Source organism: Chaetodon trifascialis, chromosome 4 (assembly GCF_039877785.1).
Source record: "Chaetodon trifascialis isolate fChaTrf1 chromosome 4, fChaTrf1.hap1, whole genome shotgun sequence".
Classification (NCBI taxonomy): Eukaryota; Metazoa; Chordata; class Actinopteri; order Chaetodontiformes; family Chaetodontidae; genus Chaetodon; species Chaetodon trifascialis.
Genome location: NC_092059.1, coordinates 29,945,271 through 29,959,789, shown reverse-complemented (window position 1 = coordinate 29,959,789; position 14,519 = coordinate 29,945,271). Strand labels below are relative to the sequence as shown.

At 39.6% G+C, this 14,519-nt stretch overlaps 1 protein-coding gene across 11 annotated transcripts in view; it reads right to left on the bottom strand.

Moving 5' to 3' along the window:
- Positions 1-14,519, bottom strand: part of eps15l1a (epidermal growth factor receptor pathway substrate 15-like 1a) — an 80,405-nt gene that overhangs the window by 19,093 nt on the left and 46,793 nt on the right. For 5 of the 11 annotated variants that reach the window (XR_011602127.1, XM_070961035.1, XM_070961037.1 and 2 more), the window contains 7 exons: positions 14,201-14,362; positions 13,746-13,943; positions 12,529-12,708; positions 9,836-9,941; positions 9,503-9,553; positions 6,020-6,153; positions 5,552-5,615 (listed from right to left, as the gene is read on the bottom strand). Coding sequence is in view for 10 of the 11 variants with exons in the window: in XM_070961035.1 (XP_070817136.1) it covers positions 5,552-5,615; positions 6,020-6,153; positions 9,503-9,553; positions 9,836-9,941; positions 12,529-12,708; positions 13,746-13,943; positions 14,201-14,362 (895 nt within the window). In the remaining variant the exon portion in view is untranslated. The remainder of the gene's footprint in view (positions 1-5,551; positions 5,616-6,019; positions 6,154-9,502; positions 9,554-9,835; positions 9,942-12,528; positions 12,709-13,745; positions 13,944-14,200; positions 14,363-14,519) is intronic. The other 6 variants (XM_070961036.1, XM_070961040.1, XM_070961046.1 and 3 more) reach the window with 3 other exon arrangements.

Here is a 14,519-nt window from a genome sequence, read left to right as displayed (position 1 = left end):
ATAATGGTACGTTATGAGGTCATACTTGATGAACAAACATGGAGGACCACAAATACTGGATACAAGTTAAAATAAAATGCAGTTGAATGCAACCCCACCACAAAATGCAGTCCTATGAGTATTGGGTGGAACCAATTCCTCTCTAAAAACTTTTTGCACAAATTTTTCATTTCACATAGATTTTTTTAAAAGATCTCTTTATCAGCCTGTGTTCCATTCCGATGGCATTTTTCAGCAGACAAGAGTTATTTCCTTGGATAAAAATGAAAGAAAGAGCAGAGTGGCAATTACAATCCTGTCAATACTTCCTCTGATACAAAAATCTCAAGAGGACAAAAAATTATCCTCTTGGTTCTTTATTTGAATTAGCACCATATTCTTTACAAAAAACATACTGACTTTAGAACATTGTTTTCCACAGAGCCAGCATTTGTTTACCTGACTGAAGGAACCAGGTTCAATATTGTAAATAGGTTGTATACAGGTGGTTCTACTCGAGCCCCAAGAAGATATAAGTTACTAGGGCTGGGCGGTATACCGGTTCACACCGAATATCTGTGTATATTTTTGTTATGATGTGAATTTTTAATATACCGCCACACTGGTGTATGTGACTACACAATGTCCGGAACTTTGCGCCGCGCGCCACTGTTTCAGATGGGACCGTTTTCAATGTTGCGCTTCTAAACAGGCATGGTGCAGGATATGTTTCTCAATATGCGTTCTTTTCTGTACTTGTGTTCTTGTGTACTTGAGAAACGTCATCACTCTGAGTCCAAGTACTGTTCCAATTCTCAAGTCCGCATCTCGACAAGTACACTCAAATACCCGGATGTGTTCTTGCCCCTCCCACTTTATCGAGTATGCATCGGATGGTGACTTGTGCGGACTTGGGGCAACCACGTATCCCAGAATGCATTTTGTCGCAACGATGCCGGAGGAGAGGACTCACAACTATAAGTTACAGGTTTGGAAATACTGCTGTTTAAGTAGTACGGAATGTGGTTTTAAGATTATTTTATGTGAGAAAGTGGATGTTAAAACTTGAAATCTGTGGTCGATTCATCACGATGGCACGTAGTTTAAAATTTGCTCCAATGTGATGTGTCGTCCTGCTAACGTCATCAAGTACGCTGCTGTCCCAATTGCAGAATGACGGTCCTGCGTCCTCCCGTCCTGGAGAGACTGTACTCCCAAGTCGAACTTGCTAAGTCCGAACTGCCAAGTTCGTAAGTCCGAACTTGGCGTACTTGGTATTGAGAAATGGATGGTGAGGGTAAACTGTAGTGCTCTGGTGTTGCATTACAGTGAAGATGGATGGGACAGAGACCGAAAGCTCCGAAATCGAAGCTGCAGAACTAGCAGAACATAACACAGAAGAAATTGTGCCAAAAACAGGAGCCATGTCTGCTGTTTTTTTTGTTGGGCTAAAGTTGTCGCTGGAGGTGGCAACACGAGCAATTTGCTCCACCACCTTAGTCGCAAGCATGTCTTGTAACAAAAAGATGAAAATAGCGTATGTCCACTTTATTAGCCACTTCATGGAAATCACTCAAGCCTGATATCATATGAAAGCAGAGAGTGATGATCACGAAGATGTCTGCCTCTTCACTGTGCGACGAAAACTCTGCAAGCTAGCAGCCAAATAGTTTGCAGAAAAAAACTTTGCTAAATCATACAATATGACTTACCTGTGCTGTTTTGTGGTCAAAAGTTATATTCCAGCTCGAATGCTACTAATGTCTCCTCCTATGACTGTTAGTTTGAGATCTACCACAAAGGTCCTGGTTGTTTACATAAAGAGGAGGGGGTTTCTAGAGTGGAGGGAGCGCTCTTCATGCGATGACCTATCTCTGGGCTTACTCCCTTCTTGATCGTCATTGGTGTTACTATGGTGAATTTGGCCGCTGCCCCTCGAATCTCTTGACTCTGACTGGTCAATAGAGGTGTCGATCATCAAAATAGACCAATGGGTTGCTGAGCTATTGACTGGTCTAACTGCGCAGTTACTTGCACCGCTCCGTCTCATTTACTCATGAATGAGCAGAGCGCTAACGGAGAACTCGGCTTAGCAGCCCGATGTATTATTTTACTGTTTTATTTGCATTTCGTCCTTTTAGGAGAGATAAGAACATCAGCAAGCAGGAAAGAAGGCTGAAAAGTGTTTTCAACAGAGGAGTTTCTCCATACACTTGGACGAGATAACGGTACTCTGCCCAAGTGAGTGCCTGGATATACCTGTGTTAAAACATCTGCCTTCCAGATGAAAGAAAAAAACATACAGTCATATAATGTGAAACCGTTATAATTTAAAAAAAATACCGTAATATACATTTTTGGTCATACCGCCCAGCTCTTTGAGTTACAGTAAATCATTAAATTTTATGTGGTAAAATGGATCCCATTGGGCGCAATAAACTAGTAGTGAACTCGTTTAAATCATGCATAAGTATTCAGTATGTAGCGGTTAATGAAACCTCATCATGTCAAGGTGTGGTCATGAGGACCAGTCCGAGGATGATTGTGAGTATGCTGATGCTAAGACGCAAACAATTAAGTAAAGTATGGAAAGAAATGTTCGACTTGACACAAGAATTTCACTACATTCTGGTAAACCAAATCTTTTTACTTGCTTTGCCTGCAATGTAGTTATAATAAAAACCTACACCTTAGGAACTTACAGTAGGGGAAAGAAGGAGGAGGAGGAGGAGGAACATGAGAGAGAGTACCTGTGTCACTTAAATGGAGGAGGCTTGCCCATACTAATGAAGAGCAATGTCGCTCTAAGTCATGTTTCTTTATAAAACATGCCATACAAATTTCCATGTATCACAGAGGGAAAAGCAACAAATCTGCCAAGCATTAAGTGTGCCCACGAAGCACAGAAACATGCTCCACCTAGGGCTGGGCGATATGGCAGAAAACTCTATTGCGATATAAGTGTTTTATATTGGTCGATATCGATAATTATTGATATTTCTTATGACCTGTTTAAAATAAGGACCAGGAGAAAAATACATTCAATTTAAACATTTTTATTTTAAATTTAACCTTCCTCTGATTATAATCCCCTCAGCTATCAAGGCAGAAAGGAAATGTCAACACAACCATGGAAAACACTCAAATAATAAATGTAAAAAAAGTGTAAAAATGTAAACAGAGAGAAACCCGAGAACTTTTTTCTGCAGGTTTAGTGCAGGAAGTTCACAAGCTGATTCACCTTCTGGTGAATAAAATGTTTTCAAATATGTGTAGTGTTTTGTAACCATAGCAGAAACTGAGGTAGACTTGACATCTGTAACACACATACAAACAAACAAAGATGATAGACAGTACAGTAACACTGACTGAACTATAAAACCAGCCTAGACATATGAACAACTTTAGTCACTCTTCTTACTCTAAACATACATGAACTATTCAATTATATTTTTATTGCAAGTGTGTTTAAGAAAAAAAAAAAGCACGTGTAAGAGATGTTTATAACCTGGCTTCTCCACAGTGCTCAGTGGAAGCATGTCTTTAGCTATATGATATGCTGCTGCCTCCGTTACGTCTTCGTGCCTTTTAGATTATTTGTCATCAGGCACTGAAGCAGATACCTCTGCATGGTGGTCAGCTGCTTGTGCGGTGGTGCTGCGGTTGGCGGACGTTGGCGAATACGGCTACGCTCCAAAGAGTGAGTGCAGCTAAGGTGGTTAAACAAGTTTGTGGTGTCACCGGTCTTGGTGGGGACGAAAGTCTTGCATAAGTTACAGACCACACTGGTCTGACTACGGTCCGACTTATAAAATCCAAAAAACTGCCATACTGGCGAGCTGACTTTCCCTGTTCTATCTCACTTTCTATTTCTCATCTCACTCCTCGCAGAGCAACAAACACGTGACAACGACATGGCGCAACCGAACTTGATAATGTTACATGATTGGCGTGTTAGCGTGTCTCTCTCACTGATTAGCGATTACTCCCTACGTTGCTCGGTTACCTGAGAGCGAGTGCATTTGTTCATGCAACCAACCTCACTTCGCAACTTCAGGTTTCTTCTGACGAAGAAAAAAAATTATTGAATGTTTTATCGAACGCATTTTATATTGATATTGATGACGTGTCTATCGCGAGACATATCGCTATCATTTTATCGCCCAGCCCTAGCTCCACCAAAGACTTTACTCACACCATCACTACCCTCCATTTTCTCAGTCACCCTCTTCTACCAACTGTCTTTCTTGCCAGTAGCCTCTCTCAAGACAATAACACTTCAATCATAATGTGTAAGTGATGTGTACATATCCTTCAAATAATACATAAATACACTATGTGCTGAAGTACTGACTTCATATGCCCTTTTGTGTTCTCATTTCTATCATGCAGGGATGTCCACAGCATTTCACTTTCAACCAGGTATCAGACTATGACCACCTGACTGTAGTCACTTAATGAATGCAGAAACTAGCTAACCTAGTCCTTGTTGCTCTGATATTTTAAAGCAAGTCGATGCCTAGTGGTGATTTCAGGATTCATTTTGTATAGCCTTGTCTAAATGTGAGGCGGGTGTGGACAATGGTAAAAAATGGTAAAAATTTCCCTAAATTCCAAATCCCAATGTTGACAGGAATGTAAAATACCTGCAAAACTAATGATATTACCATTATCTTCAGCTGTGGTTTGTGTTTAGTGCTAATTAGCAAATGTTAGTACTTAACGGAATTAAGATGAGTATGGTAAACACTAAATTTGCTAAACCTCAGCATGTTAACAAGACTTTGAACATGTTAACATTAAGCTCTTGCTTTAGTATACAAAAAGGTTTCTTATTATTAGTTGCAAGAAAATGCTCTGAATAGCTCTGAAAATCAAGAATTGAAAATATATCCATTTGTTAACAATGGTCTCTGTGAGCAGCAGCAGAAGGCCAGATTACAACTCTAATTTCAATAAGAACCCATTGGATTATTGTTCTTTACAGTCACAAATGCCAGGCCTAACCAGTAAGTGTGAAAGTTATCAACCTGTATTTGAAGTAGTATCGACACATAAATAAATCTGTTGCGAAGTGATGGTGTAGCACTGAGTAAACAAATGTGACACCTTTACTCTCCTGCCATGGCAAACCAACACGGTAACCTTAGTCTGTGCAAAGAGTAGTCCCAGTATCGTGACAGGCTTTAGCTCCTCCAATTACTGAGGCATTCAAGCTGACTCACAGTGTGTATGTGTTTACATGGACCACATTAATGTCCTGGAGAAAATGAAAGAGCTTTTCTTGTGTTGCAGAGAACAAACAGCCCCCATGAAAGAGGTCCGGTGCAATGACTGACAGCAGACATGAATTCACTGAAGAGTTATGCCACCACAAAAACAATCACTGCCAGAGACAGACTGAAAGGCATTGGCTGACTCCAATCTGACTCCAATCTAACATCAAAACTGGGTCTCGAAATTTGTCTAGTGTGCTGAAATGTTGTACCAAAGTGTACAAAGATCACTATAGTGTTTTTTTTTTTTTTCCACAGACACTGTTGACGTCTGGGAATAAAGAATTGAATCATACCTGGTCCTTTGGGTTTTGGGTTGCTTGAAGAGAATGGGTCACTGCTTGTGAAGTGACTGGTTTGCTGCAAGAAGTGTAAGAAGAAATATCCTGTTAATAGTAAATTCACTCATGTCACAGTCAAACCCATATTTTAAGTCTTGAGTCTTGAGTCTTTTAAGTCTCTGAGTTGACCCACATTGATTCTTTCCCTTGTTTTTACCATTTCAGTGAGCTGCAGAACCGCTACTACCAGAAATAATCTCAAGAGATGGCAAGAGTTGAGAATTAAGATCATATACAGTATGGCAGACCTTTATAAAACACAACAACACAACATATCCACATGATATAAAGTATGCAACACAGTGTGGTACCCTAATAACAAGCAGTCATTTGAAAGTATGTGCCACTCTTGGGATTTTATAGAATTATATTTTTAAAAAATGTTAAAATTCCATGTTTTGGCCTTCAATCTTCAAAAAGTACCTTGGAGGGTAATGTGGCACTTTTACTGAAGGGATCTGTGGAGAAGGGATCCAACTTTGTAGTTTTCTTGAAGAAGTCTTCTGATGAAGCCTTGAATGGATCTGTCTCTTTGAATGGGTCTCCACCAAAAGGATCTGCAGCAGAAATGATGGACAGCTTTAGCATTTATATATATATTTTTTTCTTATTGAGAAATATGGCACGTAAAAAAGACAAAAATGTCAGTTTAGCAATAAGAGTCATAGTCAAAACGTAGAAATATAATAATTTGATAAGTGCTGTGTATCTCAATGGATCAACAGACCAAGCCATACTTGCAGTTTTTGTTTTGTTTTAACAGAGTTTAATCCTCTGCAAAACAGAAGTCCACAAAAAATAAAGAAAGTAAAATAAGAGAAACAACAGAAAGAAAGAATTAATTAAACATGAATTTATAGGAAAAAAAGAAGGAAAATGAACAAACAAAAGGGAGAGGGGCCCATCAAATAGGGGACAGAGATTATAGAGAGCTGAAGAATGTTATGAAAGAACTTTCCAGAATTATCTCTCACGGAAAACTTAATCTTCTCTATCTTTAAAAAGGACATGTATTACTGAGCCACTGAGTACTGGAGGGAGCTCTAGTAGACTACCAGTGATGGAGACCATGGTGTCAGCCAGTGAAAAAGTAAAGGCTACAATATCCAATTGATTAGATAAGTAGCAGTTATAGACTTCTGGAAAAGAAATATGGTGATGTGGGGGGAGACATTTATATTTATGCACAGTATTTCTGACAAAGCATTGATGTATGTCCGCCAGAAGCGGGATAACAATGGACAAGCATAGAACATATGGGTTAGATTGCTGGATGAAGCATGGCATTTGTCACAGCAGTCAGTGATACTGGCATAAATTTGTGACAACTGACCTTCTGAATGAAATGAATCCTAAACAGTACTATGAACTGCATGAGAGCAAGACAAGCACAAGTTGAGCTTGTGTCAATTCTGTTAAAAGCCACGTCTCACCAGTTACCCTCCAAGTTCAATCCCATCTCACCCTCACAGGCAGCCTTGTCTTTGGTTGCTGGTGAACAGCCATTGGACAGTTTGTCATGGACCTTAGGCATGAGTGAGGTACTTACCATGAGAGGTAAGTAAAGCTATTAGGGAAGATGAGACACATGAGCCTCTAATTTACACCATGGTGGATGTACTGATTTAAACCAAAATAGAATTTTGTGGCTTTGTGCTTGGTAGAGACACACCACCATTGAATTTAAAGCACTGATGTAAGAATTCTGGGTGCCTCTCCACACCATAAAAAGGTAGAGGTGGCTTGATCTATGTTTTAAAAAAACGTTTTGGTAGGAATAAGGGGAGACACCAGAGCAGAAACAGGAATTTGGGCAAGATGTTCATCTTAACCGTGCTAATTCTACCAATCAACAACAGGGGTAAACGTCTCCAGATTTCAGACATTAAATGGCAGGTTGACGTCCTGCTTATATGAAGTACTTAAAACCAGAATGGCTCAACTTAAAAGGGACATCAGATTGTTGTAGTTGTAATGCCGGAGCGTTGATAGGATAGCATTCACTTTTTGAAACATTAACTATAACCGTGAAAGACCCAAATCTCTGAAAAAGTAATAGAATTGCTAGCACGAGGTGTGTCAGGGTCTGACACGTACAATAGTAAATCATCAGCAAGTGACAGCTTATGTTCCAAATTGTGATATTACTGTAAAGATGGGCAAGGACCTTAAGACAGATTGACAACAGCTCTATTGCTAGAGCAAACAATTTGGGGGATAAAGGACATCCTCGTCAGGTGCCACAGGATCAAGTGAACAAAATGGAGTGAATGTTGTTGGTGGAGATACTGGCTGGTGTAATGTTAAATGAGATGTATCCATGACATAAACCTATTACCCAGACCAAATTTACAAAGCAGTCCCATTTGACTGTGTCTAATGTCCTTCGACGTCAATCAAGATCACTACTTCAGGGGTTGTTGTAGAGGTTTTAGTATAGATAATATTTAATGGGGTGTGAACATTATAGACCAACTGGTGTTTCATTATAAATCCAGTTTTTACATCTGAAACAATAGATGGGAGATGGGCCTTAGCAACAATTTTACGATACACATTTATTAAATTAATTCACATACACTCTATGGCAAGTGTGTGTGAATGGTAATGGTTGTAATGAACAGGTGGCTTAGCCACCATTGTACGAATGTGTGTGTGAATGGGTCAATGTAGATTTGTGATATAAAAAGAACTTTGAGTGGTCATCAGACTAGAAAAAGTGCTTTATAATTACAGTCCATTTACCATAAAATCCTGCTGTGCAATGTGCATAGAAATATAATAAACAGAGTATTTGTCTGGCACCACTGTCTGTGTTTTTGAAGATGCTGTAAAAGTTATGACATAACTTTTTGTAATAAATGTAATTTGTTAAAAAAAAACAAACAAACAAAGAAGACAACTATTTAGAATCAACGATACTTGCACATGACCGTGTCTCCTCAGAAGGAAGAATTAGAAAGTACGTAAGTGCAAAAATGCCCTGAAAAAGTAAATATGCTATTTCCTGGCGGAAACCCTAGAGCAGGATTGAAGTGCACTGTAGCCACCTTGTGGCAAGAGAGGGTCTAGCAGTGGTTAGCAGCTCCCTTCAAAGTCCTCCACTGTGATTTCTAATCAGCTGGTAATACTCTATACTGTGGGAATATTTGGGAGGGCTTTAATGGTATCAGAAATTGGATGCCATCCAACCCCATCATAACCCATAAAAAATATAACAACATACAAGGTATATTGTGCTATCTGTATGAATTAATTTTATTACCTTCACAATTGACAACTGACCTCCAAATGAATATATCAAATTTCAAAGGGGCGGAGGAGCATATGGTTTGTGTTTCCTCAATTTAGTTCCTGATATGGATATGTCAAGATGGTCCAGTCCAGATTTTTTGTGTAACAGTGCTGGATATGGTGTGTGTATAGCTGATTCAAAAATTAGATGGTTTTGGACATACTATTTAAACATTTCATTTCATTTTCATCTACAATTCATTTTTAAAGTCTCAGACAATTCAGTTCACTTAAGGGGAAAGCTGCTATGCTGCTGCTGCATGCTTTGTAATACTGTGTGTAAAAATATGTGTAAATGTGAGCAGGTTAATATTTATAAAATATATACATCATGTATTAATCCAGACACATACTAATGTTGTATACAGTATATATATATATTGAACCCTCATTAACATACCTGTGCTACAACTACAGCAATCAACACTGTGATGTTATGTTTATTTGTGACAATATAATCCCAGTCAAGGTCCACTTCCTACCTTAACTTTGGCCACACCGAGTGAAAAGGCTGATACCAGCAACTGAATTTAAATATTGATTTTGTTCTGAATTTTGCTATTTTAAATGCTGGTGTGACTGTGTCTTATGATCCTTTTCCTTAGTAAATACCTGTGGATGCTGATGGTTGCTTTGTAAAAGGGTCATTTTGGAAAGGGTCACCTATAGTAGAGCAATCCAGCGGAGAGGCAAGAGCAGGAAGAAAAACAAAGAGGAAGAGAGAAGGAAGACACAGCAGACAGTCAGCAACTCAAGCTAAAAACAATATCAGGTGTCAAGCAGAAAGAAAAATAAAGAAACAGAACAGTCAACAGTCAGTCAGTAAAGGGAAAGGAGGAGAAGATGACAGAAAACAGTCAAGGAAGAACAAATATCCAGAGGAAAAGAGAAAGAGGAATACTAAAAAATACTGTGGGGGCAGTGAAAGTAAAAGGGAATGATAACCTTTGAATGGGTCTGTTTTGAAGGGGTCTTCAGAGTGGAAGGGGTCAGTGGGAAGCTCCTGCGGCTGGCTGTTGAACATAGATGGCTTCACTTTGAATGGATCCTCCTGTGGTTAGGAGAAAGATGAGGAAAGAAACAGACAGGAAGATTTTCTTAATTTACTGTTTTTTGGAGTTTTCAAGTGGTCAACCACATGGTCTTAGCACGCACAACTGAAAACTAATCTTAATCTAAGACTTAAAATCAAGTCTGAAGCTTCAAACAGCCTTAGAAATTGTTAAATTGTTTTTATTGTGAGGACCAGCAAAAATGCTCTCACTTTTTAAAAATGTCCTACCCTGTCGGTCAAAAATTTGTTCCAGTTCTCACTATGTAGCAAGTACAAGTGTGTGCACACACACCCACACATTTAATTTCCTATGGTTCTGCTCAAGGTTTCTGCCTGTTTAAAGTCACCAAGTGCTTGCTCATGGGAGAATTGTTGGGTCTAAAGAGTATGGTCACAGACCTACACTCAGTTACAGCTGAGTAAGAAAAACAGAGCAATAATTATCAATCAAACAACACAATACCCAGTGAACAATGGGGTGCTGTGGTTTGTGTTGATCTAACTTGAACTTAAACTGAAGATAAGTGAACTGCCAAATCATGGTTAGTAACTGCATTCTTGTTTCTTATGACAATATACTGTATTGATAGTCAATGCTTGGCTGCATTTACCTCAGTATTCTAATTAGACATCGGCCATATCAAGACCATCTTGACCTCCACCTGCTGCAGTGTGAACTGCTGGACTGGCAGCTCCAGCCCTTTCCCTCCCTCTGTACCAGCAGGTACCAGGGCTTATGTATATTTTGTGCCTTTTGAGCATCTCATCCCATTCCTTAATTATATAAGTGGTCCTAATTGTAATATTACAATTTTATGAGTAATATTTATTTTTTGTCATGTAGAATTTAACTTTGGTTATGTGGAGTCACGTGACCGTTTTCCTTTAATATCAGGGATGATTGGCAACATGTCAGGCGCTCTCTCTTTCAGTTTGACCTCCAAATAAAGTGGCATAGATAATCTTAATAAAGCGTTGGCTTTCTGTAACCTGTCTGACCAACTGGTTGCTCTCATGTCTTGTCCCAACTGACTTAAGTGTGGTGGTGGAGCATTTCACTTGGCAAAAATAATGTTCCCATAACTGACAGAAATGATAGACACAACTACAAATATAAGACCCAAGTTGTCATAAACCACAACTATCAGTGAACAATCTTCCTGTAAGACAGAAGTTTAGAAAACAAGCTCAAGAGCAGTTTTGAGTGTGCTGGGAGAGCGAAACCTGCTCTTATTATGGCACTGACTGCACACACCGATACTATGCAACACTGTCTACAAGACAAGACAGCTAGCCAGGGAGTAAAAGAAATCATTTAACTGTTACTTTACTTACCAATTTGGCATTCTCTCCTCTACATAATTCAGTTATGTTATCATGCATTCATGAAACTACATCACACACTTTAGGATCCTTCTCACCCCAGGAATATGCACAAACATTAATGGTTTGTCAAAGTGCCATTTAACAACATAAGGGGGTGCACAACAGAAGTAATTTACAGAAGTAAGGGAAGGAAAAGCAGCTGCATCATCATCAACGCTACCATCTGATATTAGATGCCTTGCCAAAGAGAAGCAGTTCCAGCCAACGCATCATAGGCTAGTGTGGCATATGTGTTTGATCATTCATTCATTCTTGACACAACTATTTTGGTCACTTTTCACATGATCAGTTGAGTACAATGCTGTGAATGCCTTCCAGGAGAGATCTAAACATCCATCCATCCATTTTCTATGCTGCTTATCCCTTTCGGGGTCACGGAGGAGATCTAAACACGTGTGCTGTTATCTCCATATCTAAATTGCATGCATCTCCCCGTTTGTGCATGGCCATTGAGGACAACTCTGAATTCATATGATTTCATATCATACAAACCACTTCTCTTCTAATATAAACAGTCCCTCGAGTCTTACAGTCATATCTGTTTTGTTGTAGCATTTTATTTTTCCTAGAAAATGCTGCAAAAGACCCTGAAAGCTTACTCTATGGTAGATAGTGATAAGAGGCCTGCGTGGACGGAGTCATGGTGTTTCACATGAGAGATTTCTGTATTTAGTTTTCTCTCTGTGCTCTTCTCAGTAGCTTAAAGGGCTTCATTTTAAAAAATCAGATGTCATGTATTTCCATTCAGGAATCAGGATTTTGCCACACTTAAGTCAGAATCTGATGACAGTTTGTTTAACCAAAAAACACCCACACAGTCCTGATGAAGCAGATCAACAGTTTTACACTGTCCCATTACAGGTCCCAATGTGTAGGCACATGCACATACACACACATTATGTTTTGTCTTTCTGGTATTTGGGGGATAATCATGCTCCAAGGTTTGGCTTTACAGTGTTCATGATCTGGAACGGAACAAGTATAATTTTTCAATAAAATACCATAATACAGATTTTTTTGTTTTCCTCAACTTCTATTTGTTTGTCTTGGGCTAAATTTCCAAAAGTCCAATTTTACAATTTCTGTACATTTTCATTTGCTGTTGAGTAATTACCTTTTTTAGCAGCTAAATCTGTTAATCTAAAATCTGACATACTGAACAAGGAGGTAAAAGCAGAGATCTAATAGAGATCCTGACCTGTGCTGCTCTCACCATGGCTGGGAATCCTCCATTCTCTCTGTCACTGAAGCCCTCGCTCATGTCGGCCAGGTTGGTCATACTGCCTCCATGGGTTCCATTCAAGGTGCTGTTGTACTGCTCAATGTTTTTAGACACTTCCTGCTGGCTGTCCTGAATCTGGGACAACTTGCTACGAGCCTGCATGATACACAAACACACACACACACACACACACACACACACACACACACACACACACACACACACACACACACACACACACACACACACACGTGTTTTTATCACTTGTGGGGACATTATATAAACCTACATTCATTTCCTGGAACCTTACCCTAACCCTAAACATAGCACAACTAATTCTGAACTTCAAGGAGGCTCAAGAACACAATAATTAGGCAGATTGGAAGATGCTGAACAGGAATGGATGGACAAATGTATTACACTTCATGAGTGATTTTAGAATTTTTGATACTTTTTCTCTATGAATACTTGTGACTATTGGACTAAATTGTAACTGACATGAATCCAGGCTACCCCAGCAGCATTATATATATATATATATATATATATATATATATCAATCATTATACACAACATATAGTCCAATGTATATCACAAAAAGGTCCACAGACATTAACATGACTGATATTATTACAGGCGAGTATAAGGAAATGATCAACAGCACAAACTCCTCAACACTCCATGTGACCTTATGACTGGAGGAGGGAGCAGAGTATGGAACAGTCATGTGGTCATAACATTCAGGAGAATATAATCATAGCACGTACTCATGGATGATGTAGAGAGAGAATGATACGACATTATACATCAATCACACACTGTGTGTCTTAAGTCAAGCTGTGAAGTTGGTGGTGGTTAAGTGGTGTGTGAGACGAGTGGCTGGTAGGACACAAATGACACAACACACCAGCTGAGGCTAAATGAAACCAACAAACACAAGCTCAGGCACACCACACGCAAACACACACATAGATAAATATTGTGTTTCAGTTCATTTAGTGGGGGGGGGCAAATACTGTCTTCAGTGACAATAATTAGTAAATTATACAGTGTAATAGTGCCCTCTGTTGACATTTTTCAGAAACACACACACACACACACACACACACACACACACACACACACACACACACACACACACACACACACACACACACACACACACACACACACACACAGGTCATGTTTCCTACCTGGTTGATCTCATCCTGTGTGGCCTTTAGAGACTTGATGATGGTCTCCAGCTGGATCTTGCCAGCAGCCAGGCTCTGCTCCAGCTGGTTCTCCTCCTGCTGCAGCCGGCCCAGGTCGGCCTTTGCCCGGCTCAGCTGTTCCTCCTGGCTCTGCAAGTCAGACTCCTGGCAATGAATCTGACTCTGGAGGGTCGAGATCTGGAAACAGAAGAAAATTAAGTCATGAGGGTGGGGTCTGAAATAAAACCTGTCAAACGACAGAGGATAATAATAAAAAAGAAAGCCCCAGTTCCAAAATCCCAAACATTCACAATATCACATTTCACATATATTTAATGAATGACTTTTCATCATCTATGATTCTGTGACAAAGCAATTACACTATGTCATAGAGAGACTTCTACCTTGTCTTCAGTTTCCCCCACATCCCCCAGTTCATTTCCTCTCTTCCTCACCATCTGGGACTCTTCCTGGCACTTCATCCGGACTTCGTTCAGCATGTCCTCTAATTTATGTTTCTGCTGGTCCATCTCCTCCAGGCGGTCCTGGGCATCTTGTTTCTGAGCCTCCAGCTCCTGCAGACTGGCTGTCTCTCTGTCCAGGTCATTCTGCATCTCCTATCATGTCCCATAAAAAAAGTGGTCAGATAAAGCCAAGCTGTTTAGTGCATTACATACACACTGCATCCACTGCCCTTATATAGAAACATAGTATGAGTTGGTATATGCAGGGTAAGGAGTAATTGTTGAACTGAATAAAATGAAGGCAGTCCAC